This window comes from Gorilla gorilla, chromosome 5 (genome assembly GCF_029281585.2).
Source record: "Gorilla gorilla gorilla isolate KB3781 chromosome 5, NHGRI_mGorGor1-v2.1_pri, whole genome shotgun sequence".
In the NCBI taxonomy this organism is placed as follows: domain Eukaryota; kingdom Metazoa; phylum Chordata; class Mammalia; order Primates; family Hominidae; genus Gorilla; species Gorilla gorilla.
In genome coordinates this window covers 25,603,282-25,612,910 of record NC_073229.2, presented here as the reverse complement: position 1 = coordinate 25,612,910, position 9,629 = coordinate 25,603,282, and the positions used below count along the sequence as shown (strand labels likewise).

At 40.5% G+C, this 9,629-nt stretch overlaps 1 protein-coding gene across 1 annotated transcript; it reads right to left on the bottom strand.

Annotated features, from left to right (window-relative positions):
- Window positions 1-248: 248 nt before the first annotated feature.
- Window positions 249-2,972, bottom strand: LOC115935026 (phosphatidylinositol 4-phosphate 5-kinase type-1 alpha-like). Its single transcript, XM_055390786.2, is given in 2 exon segments — window positions 249-1,249; window positions 1,252-2,972. Coding segments are annotated over 2 exon segments (1,650 nt in total). The 5' UTR covers window positions 2,792-2,972; the 3' UTR covers window positions 249-1,139.
- Window positions 2,973-9,629: the final 6,657 nt, after the last annotated feature.

Genomic DNA, 9,629 nt, shown 5'->3' with positions numbered 1-9,629 from the left:
TAGGACATATGGCATAGCAGTGACCTCACTGAGACAAGAATCCACTGTCTCCCCATGAATTTAAGAAAATATTTGCTGGCCTCATAGATACGGACTGCCTTTTAAACAGACAGAGGTGCCCCCTCTTCACCTTAGCACCACAAACAGGAGAACACTGTTGGAAAAGATGGGAAGAGCAAAAAAATCTCCTTTGGAGAATGATCTAAAATTCATTTGGTAAGTCTTCATATTTAGAAAAGCAACCAGAATATGTTTCAAATTGCAAAACTGTAATAATCATTATAGCCTGGCAGTGAATAGGATTCTGCCCAGGAAGGGCTATGATCTCCCAACCCATGGCTGCCTCATGTTTTAACAAAAGGGGTAAAGATTACCCCACGTCCCACTCTCTCCATTCCTTCAGCCTTAAGAAATTCATCAAGAGAGGAGTTTAAAGAGGAGCTGCTTCTGGCAGAGCAATCACTACTTTTCTCTTCACAAACACCGTGGATCTTCTGAGGGAACCCTACGGATAGGCATCTCGTCAACACTTCTGGATTTTTGATCTGAAACTGGCTTGAAATTTGGTGCTGTGTGCTTTTTCCTTTTTTCAGGGAAAAAAAAAAAAAAAACAAAGTTGGGAGGTGGTTAAACACCCTTATCCCCCAAAAACCTATACAGAGATTACAGGGGTTTTCTTCCAGGGATCAGAGAGAAAGAACTAAGGTGGGGATAATGTGGCAGCTAGTCTGTCCTGAGGAAATTAAGAGTCCAGTTCCTGGTGAAAGATGAGGGGAAAGAAAACTGCCAAGTCCAGTAATCTCATTTCCAGCATGAAGAATGGGGGTCTGAAAAAAATTCAGTTGTGGAAGCCAAGGTTAGCCAGTTGAAAATCCGTGCCACCCAACTCTGGAGTGGAGGGGATGCTGTGGAGAGGATGGAGTGGTCCTCAACTGTCCAAGGCACTAATGCCCATTTATGAGGACAGAGAAGAAGAGGAGGCTCTTCTTCAGGAAGAAGATGGAGAGCGCACCTCGCTTCTTTTACACTCCTTTTTTGATGACCAAGTAGAAGAAAATTCAACATTGCTGGGGCAAGGGCTGACATCTTGGGATCACAGAGAAGCAGAATCTTGTTCCAGGTCTTCTGAGGCTTTGCGCTTAATGGGTGAACTCTGACTCTGTACATTCAAGTTTTTCCAAGGTTGTACTTGTAGTTAGCATATGCAGAGTCTTTCCAACTACAGGTGAGAAACTGTGGTCAGTAATAGTGAGCCCTCACTGATTTCCTCCAAAGGTGGATTCTGAGGTAAAACATCAGAACGACCAAGGTGAACACCTGGCTCCACTTGCACCTTTGTTATCACTTGTGACTTGTATTCCTCAGAGACCAATGGCTGGTAAGTAATGCAGGAGTTGCCACTGGAGCCCGTATGCGGAGAGAAAGATAAGCCAGACCGAAACTTTTTGGAAGGAGAAGGCTTCAAGGGGATCTTCTTAAATACTGCGTTGCACATGAAGTGCTGGAACCGTTCAGCGTAGAAGCCTGGGCGATGCACTGAGACAGTGTCCCCGTCATGTACCACGGCTTTCCAAGAGTGCTCCAACTTCTTAAGAAACGTGTAAGACTGTAGAATGTCAATGATGCCAATATAAAGCAGAAGCCTTTCCCCTTTACTATTCTGAGCAGGGATGCCACCCATATGGTCATCGGCCTCCATGGTGTCGCCCAGCCGAGCCTCTCCCTGGATGAATTCCATGGCTGTGGAATACAGAGCCTTTTGGGGAGCCAGTCTTTGAGTGTCAATTGACACTTGAAGAGTGTCGCTGCTTAAGGGCTCTCGTTGTGCATGATCTATATTGTGGATTGACAGCCAGAGGCTATAGTCCATTATCTTGAAGCTCTGCAGCACCAAACAGTCACGCTGCAGGGTCTTACAGAGAGCATTGTACATGTCAGCATCCAAAAAAAGACCATCAGGGATGTCTTGTAAGAAGTCTAGATCTTTAAATGTGGGAAGAGGCTTCTCTCGCTCTTTCTGGGAAGCCCGGCGTTTGTAGGTTGAGCCTTTGAGGTCATATTTGATATGCATTTTGACGGATCTTGGTAAAAGATTGTTCATCACCACAATCCGAATGTTCTTGCCACCTGTCTGCACACAGTACAGTCCAAAGAATTTAGGCAGCAAAGTCCGAGGGTTCTGGCTGAGGTTCAAGTAGTATCCTGGAAGCAGCTTCTGCAGAAACTCCGCCTCTTTATGTTGGAGTGTCTTAATAATGAGTTCATCGTCGCTGGACACATAGAACAGGGAACCACTAGCTCCAGAGCTACAGAGTTCAATCAGCGGCTCACCGCAGAGGGAGCACAAGTAATCATCGGGCGGGATACCAAATAGCTCCCGAAAGTAGCGGAAGGCAACAGGCGCATAGGTCTTGAAACGGAAGTCGTTGTAGTGATGAGCAGGGGTCAGGTTGCTCCCTTCACTGGGGAAGAAGATACTCTCCACCACGTAGAAATCTTGCATGAGGACATCACGCTCTGGTTTGGTACTCAGGCTCCCCACAGTGTAAGTAATGCCTAACTGGATGGCACCTTTCAAGGCCGTTGAGGTTGTCTTTTTATATGTTGTCTCTCCTGAGGAATCAACACCTCGATGGCCTGTTTTCTTGATGGGCATGCCAGAGGCATAAGGCACCTCAGATGCCGTGGGGCTCGTGATTCCAGACGCTGAGGACGCGGTACAGGAAGGGGCCCCGGGATCAAAGGATGAAAAACCGACCGCCAACGACGGTTGGGAGGAGGCCGACGCCATCTTGGCAGCCCCCTTCCCGTCAGCCGCCTGGCTCTCTTTCCATCCGCCTCCTCCTGTTGTCGGAATCGAATCTTCTCCACGTGTCTTTACAGAACCCGCGTTCTGCGGGCCACGTCCCCGCCCCCTCTGGGGCCTCCCTCAGACATGTCGTCGAGCCGGCTGCTGGACCAGCTCGAGGCCGCACCATTCGCCTGGCATGGGGGAGAACGCCCATCTCGCACGCCCTCCACAAGTTTAACCGCTTTCCACAGAGGAGACTTTCCGCTTTCACAAAAGAGTAAGCTCAAGCTGACTGCTTGGACCCTGCGTCAGGAACAAGCCACATCTGAAAAAAAAAAACAAAACGAGGCATGAAAAGTCCCAGAGGAGCGAACGCCGCCTCTCTGTCCTCCCTACCCACGGCCTGTTTATCGCCCAACCCAGCCGCTTCGATCCATCAGTTTCCTTCTTTTTTTTTTTTCTTTTTTTTTTTTTGAGACGGAATTTCCCTCTTGTTGCCCAGGCTAGAGTGCTGTGGCACGATCTCAGGTCACCGCAACCTTCATCTCCTGGGTTCAAGCGATTCTCCTGCCTCAGCCTCCCAAGTAGCTGGGATTACAGGCATGCGCCACCACGCCGTAGCTAATTTTGTATTTTTAGTAGAGATGGGGGTTTCACCATGTTGGTCAGGCTGGTCTCGAACTTCCGAACTCAGGTGATCCGCCCTCTTCGGCCTCCCAAAGTTCTGGGATTACAGGCGTGAGCCACTGTGCCCAGCCGATCCATCAGTTTATTTACGTGATCAAGCCATTCCTACCTAAGCCTTTTTTTTTTTTTTTTCCAAGTTGCACCTGATGACTCGAATGCCCTATCATCTCGGGTCCTCTAGCCTCACTTCTCTCTTAGTATCAGAAACATACTTGAAATTCCAATTCATGTATAGAAGCTTTCTCAAACAACACCAGTGTGTTGTGGAAGAAAGACCTCAAAGCTCTAGAAGTGTGATAACTGATTTAAGAATCTGCTTGTGCCACTAGCTGATTGTTTGATCTTGGATAAGTCACTCAACATCCCTGGGGCTCTATTGCTGCCTCTATGAAATGGGAAGGGAGGAGTTTAGTGAATTTACATGATCGCTCCATACTCTAAAACCTATGGAATTAAGGAATAATATTTATTCCCTACCATCCTGTCAAAACCTATGATAATGACATGCTAACAAATAATGCCGCAAATATATTCGCTTATGAGACAGAAAAATTGTACACTTTATTTATATGAAATTTATTATGTGTGCTGCTATGCCCCCAGCATACTACCATGAATGGACAAGTATTTGTGATAATAAAATATTTATAAATGGGGATTTGCTTTTGTTTATGGCAGACTAGTCAATTTAAACCAACCTCCCTCAGAGAACAAATTTTTTTAAAAATTTGATCGGATACATTGGAGTCCTAAGAAGTTAGTGAATAATTATAGTACTGAGATCTGGGAAAAGAAAGAAGTACAGAGAGGTGAGCATTTGGGCCCACTGTTTCCTTAGGGACCTCTGCATGTTCCATTAGAGGTAGCTGAGAGTCTGATAAGCTTAGCAGAGTTTTTGACAAACTCATTGGATTAGGGAACAAAAAACTGAGTTTGGGGTCTGATACAGCAATTGTCTGGTAAACTTCCCAAAACTTCGGATTGAGACCCTGAAAGGCTATATAGCATGGGAGTAAAATATGTATAGAAATAGACCGTTCCTCACAGACACTGCAATTCAGCTGCGAATCACCTCAATCCCTGGTGGGATCAAGATAATTGAGATGGGTAATATCCCTAGATGTCTATAAAGAGCAAATTTATATTCCTCTTTGGAGAAATAGATTAATAACATTGTCCTAGCCCTTAAATTCTCTCTCATTTTTTATGTGTAATGTCCAGAATTCAGGCAGTCATTATTATGTACATAAGGAGTCAAGACAATGTGACTGAATACCAAGAGAAATGATAGACAATAGAAATGGACTCACAGGGGATCCTGCCATATCTCAGTAATGTCATTCTCTTATACAGATTTTAAAGTAACACTGATTAATATATTTAAAGAAATAAATGACAAGATTGGCAACTTAAGCAGAGAACTAGAAATGCTATAAAAGAACAAAGTTCTACTACTAAAAATTATGATAAAAGAAAAACTCAATGGATAAGATTTATGGCAGATTAGAGACAACTAAAGAGAGAAGGAGTGGAGTTGGAAAATCTGAAGAAAATATCTAGAATGAAGCATAGAAAAATAAAAGTTTAGAAAATACATAAAAGAGGCTGGGCGTGGTGACTCATGCCTGTAATCCCAGCACTTTGGGAGGCTGAGGTGGGTGGATCACTGAAGGTTGGAATTTGAGACCAGCCTAGCCAACATGGTGAAACCCTGTCTCTACTGAAAATACAAAAATTAGCCAGGGGTGGTGGCAGGCACCTGTAATCTCAGCTACTCTGGAGGCTGAGGCAGGAAAATCGCTAGAACCTGGGAGGCAGAGGTTGCAGTGAGCCAAGACTGCTCCATGGCACTCTAGCCTACGCGACAGAGCAAGGCTCCATCTCAAAAAAAAAAAGACAGGAAGAAAACAAAGAAAATACATAAAAAAGAAAAGATAGGGAATACAGTGAAAGAATGTAACATTTAGTCCTGGAAGGAAAGGAGAGAGAAAATGAGACAGAAGCAACATTTCAAGGGATAATGGCTGTGAATTTTTCAAAATTGATGAAAGACTTAAAGTCATAGTTTTAAGAGTCACTGTAATCCTCAAGTAAGATAAATAAAAACAAAAATGATAGTAAAATTCTGCTGAAAGGCAAACAAAATTTAAAGCAAACAAAGTGAGGTGGTAGGTGAGGAGAGATTATCCTCAAATAATGAATCATAAGACTGACAGCTAACTTCTTTACAGAAATAATAGAAGACAGAAGACTAAAATCTTTGAATTTTGGAATTCTATCCCTAGCAAAAAGAACTATCAAGATTGACAAGGAAACAAAGGCATTTTCAGGTAAACAACAACTGAGAGAATTTACCAGAGGCATCCTTGTAATAAAGGGAACACTAAAGAACATTCTCATGCAAGAGAAAAGTGACTCTAATTTTTTAGAGATGGGGGATGAAATGGCGAGCGAGAGAAAGGGAATAAATAAATGAGTAAATCCAAATGAATGTTGTTCTTCAAAAAATGATATTAATGCTATGCTTTGGAGTTTAAAAACATAATTGTTTAAAGTCTCAACAAAAGTGAGGGATCTAAACAAAATTAAAGTATTATAAAGTCCTTTGCATTTTGAAGTAAAAGTGTTAATGATGTTAGCTTCATTTTTTAAAATTAATTTTTTTTTTTTTGGGTAGGAGTCTTGCTCTGTTGCCCAGGCTGGAGTGCAGTGGTCTGATCTCGGCTCACTGCAACCTCTGCCTCCCAGATTCAAGTGATTCACCTGCCTCAGCCTCCAAGTAGCTGGGATTACAGGCGCCCGCCACCACACCTGGCTAATTTTTGGGTTTTCAGTAGAGATGGGTTTCACCATGTTGGCCAGGCTGGTCTCAAATTCCTGGACTCAAGTGATCTGCCCACCTTGGCCTCCCAAAGTGCTGGGATTACAGGCATGAGCCACCGTGCCTGGCCTGAATGCTGTAATTTCTGTAACTAAAAAGTAATTAAAGATTGTAAAATGCCAAATAAACGAGAGAAAATTATTTTAAAATACCAAGTTAATTCAAAAAGAAAGCAAAATGGAAGGGGGGAGGAGGTACAGGAGAAGGAACTAGAATATGCAAGAGAAGCATGAAGCCTAGGAGGATGTAAACCCCAATATATCAAGACATACGTTAACTACATAGCAACTAAATGCTTTTATTAAAATATTAATAGCTGGATTTATTTATTTATTTTAATTTTTTTTTTTGAGATGGAGTTTCACGCTTGTTGCCCAGGCTAGAGTGCAACGGCATGATGTCTGCTCACCACAACCTCCGCCCTCTGGGTTCAAGCGATTCTCCTGCCTCAGCCTCCCAAGTAGTTGGGATTACAGGCATGCACCACCACGCCCAGCTAATTTTGTATTTTTAGTAGAGATGGGGTTTCTCCGTGTTGGTCAGGCTGGTCTCGAACTCCCAACCTCAGCTGATCTGTCTGCCTTGGCCTCCCAAAGTTCTGGGATTACAGGCATGAGCCACCGTGCCCCGCCTGAATTTATTTTTAAAACAATTTTATGCTTTAGAAGAGACACATTTAAATTTTGAGAACACAGAAAGATGGAAAGTAAATGAATGGAAAAGATACAGTGTACAAACACTAATGAAAATAAAACTGGTGTAATTTAATATCACACCACAAAGATTAATATCAGAGAAAGTTCACTGAGGTAACAGGTATTCCTAGACATAAAAAGAGATACTTCGTAATAAATATTTACTTCAACAATAAGGTATAAGAATTCTAAATTTTCAGCAAATAACATAGCTTCCTCAATAATTGATAGAAAAAGCACTTTAAATATAGAAGCTTTGAACAAGACAATTAACAAGCTTAATTCAAATTGGCATATACAGAACAGTGTACTTACTATTACATAATGTTCATAATGCAAATAATTTTTAAGTACACAGGAATATGTATAAAACGTGATCTCATGCTGGGCCATAAAACAAGACTCAACTAATTTCAAAATGTTAAGATTATACAGAGTATGTTCTGATGACAGTAGAATTAAGCTAGAAATCATTAAGTAAAATATTACTAGAAATAACTCAAATATACCTCTACATAAGTCCTGGGCCAAGGAGAAATCACAGTGGAGGTTAGAAGATATTGCAAACTGAAAAAGGATTACAGTATGACATTGAAATTTTGGGGTTGCAACTAAATCCATGCTTCAAGGAAAATGTATGATTTTAAATAAACTTTAAGAATGTTTTAACTGTACATTTAAATTTACAAAAATTACAAAAATAAGTTTAAAATTTAAATTTACAAAAAATAAATTTGGAAAGGAAATGCTTTAGGGAAAAACAGCAAAGTAAGCCTAAAGAAAGTAGAAGAAAAGGATAAATAGATGAAAGAAATTAATAAAAATAGAGAGGACTTACAAAGCCAAAAGTGGTTTCTTTGAAAAGACTAATAACATTGACAAGCTCCTGGTAAGACTGGTGCAGGAAAAAGTGATGGCATAAATAACCAGTATCAAGAATGTGGAAGCGAACATACTTCAGATCCTACAGATCTTACAATGAGAATCTTAATTATCATAAAGATAGTAAGATTTTAGACACAACTCTATGCCGGTAAATGTGAAAATGTAGAGAAATGGACAAATTCCTAGAAAAATAAAACTTAACAAAACTAAGTGAAAGAAATGGAAAATCTAAATAGTACTATAATTATTAAACTAAATATGTAATTAAAGGTCTGTCCATAAAGAAGACTCCAAGATTAAATGATTTTACCAGTGAATTCTTTCGAACATTTAAAAGAAAAATAATGGTAATTGTATTGATTATTGCTGCAAAACACAGTATCCCAAAACTTAGTAACTTTAAACAACATTTATTATCTCACGGTTTCTATGGGTCAGGAATCCAGGTGTGGCCTACCCACATGACTCTGGTCCAAGGTTTTTCCACAGGGAAGCTCTTGGCTGGGGCTGCAGTCTTATCTGAAAGTTTGATTGGTAAAGTGTGCACTTCCAAGCTCACTTACGTGGTTGTTGACAGGCTTCAGTTCTTCACAGGCTGTTGACTGAAGGTGTTACTTCTTCCTTTGCTGTTGGCCAGAGACCTTACTCAGTTTCTTACCATGTGGGTCTCTCCATAAGGCTGTTCACAACATAACAGATGGCTTCCTCAGACTGAGCAAGGGATGGTGAGCACTGAAGACTGAAGCTACAGTCTTTTTGTACCCTAATCTTGAAGGTGACATCCCATCATCCCTGATAGATTATATTCTTAGAAATGAGTCACTAAATCTGGCCCACACTAAAGGGAGGTTATTACACAAGGGCATTTTGGGATATGATCTTAGAGACTGCCTACCATAGTAATCTTACACAAATTATTCCAGAGATTAAAAGAAAAAATACATCCCAGTTTGGGGTTGTATTATTATGGGACCAGAATAAGTTAACATCAGATTATGACAATTGTATTACTAGAAAGAAAAATTATAGACAATGCCATTATGAACATAGATGCAAAAACTGAACAAAATATTTAAAAACAATGTAGTAATTCATCAAGAAAAGAATAATACATCACAAATAAATTTGGATTATCTTATGAATCCAAGATTGGATTACCATTTGAAAATCAAATAAAAAGCCAGAAAGCCTAATAGAAATTATGAGCAACACAGATTTGAACAGGAAACTCATAAAAGAGAGTATCCAAATGGCCAATAAAAATGTTAAAAACTTCTCAAGCTCACTAATCATGGGGAAAACAGATTAAAACCACAATGTAATACTATTACACAGACATACACACATACCACACATGCCAGAGTGTCTATAATTTAAAAGACTGATAATATCAAGTGTTGGTCAAAATCCACAGCAATGGGAACATACATAGTACAGTTGGGAGTATAAACTGGCATAACATTTTGAAAAAAATGTTTTGCATTATCTACTAAAGCTGAACAGAGCTGTGCTCAAAGACCTGGAAAATTCATTTCTAACAGAAATTGTGTCCATGTATATTATAAAACACATATAAGACTTTATAAGAGCATAATATGTAAAAGCCTCAAATTGGAAATAAATATCCAACAGGAGTCAAGTAGATAAATTTTGGTGTATTCATCCAATGGAATACTATACAGCCTCCCAA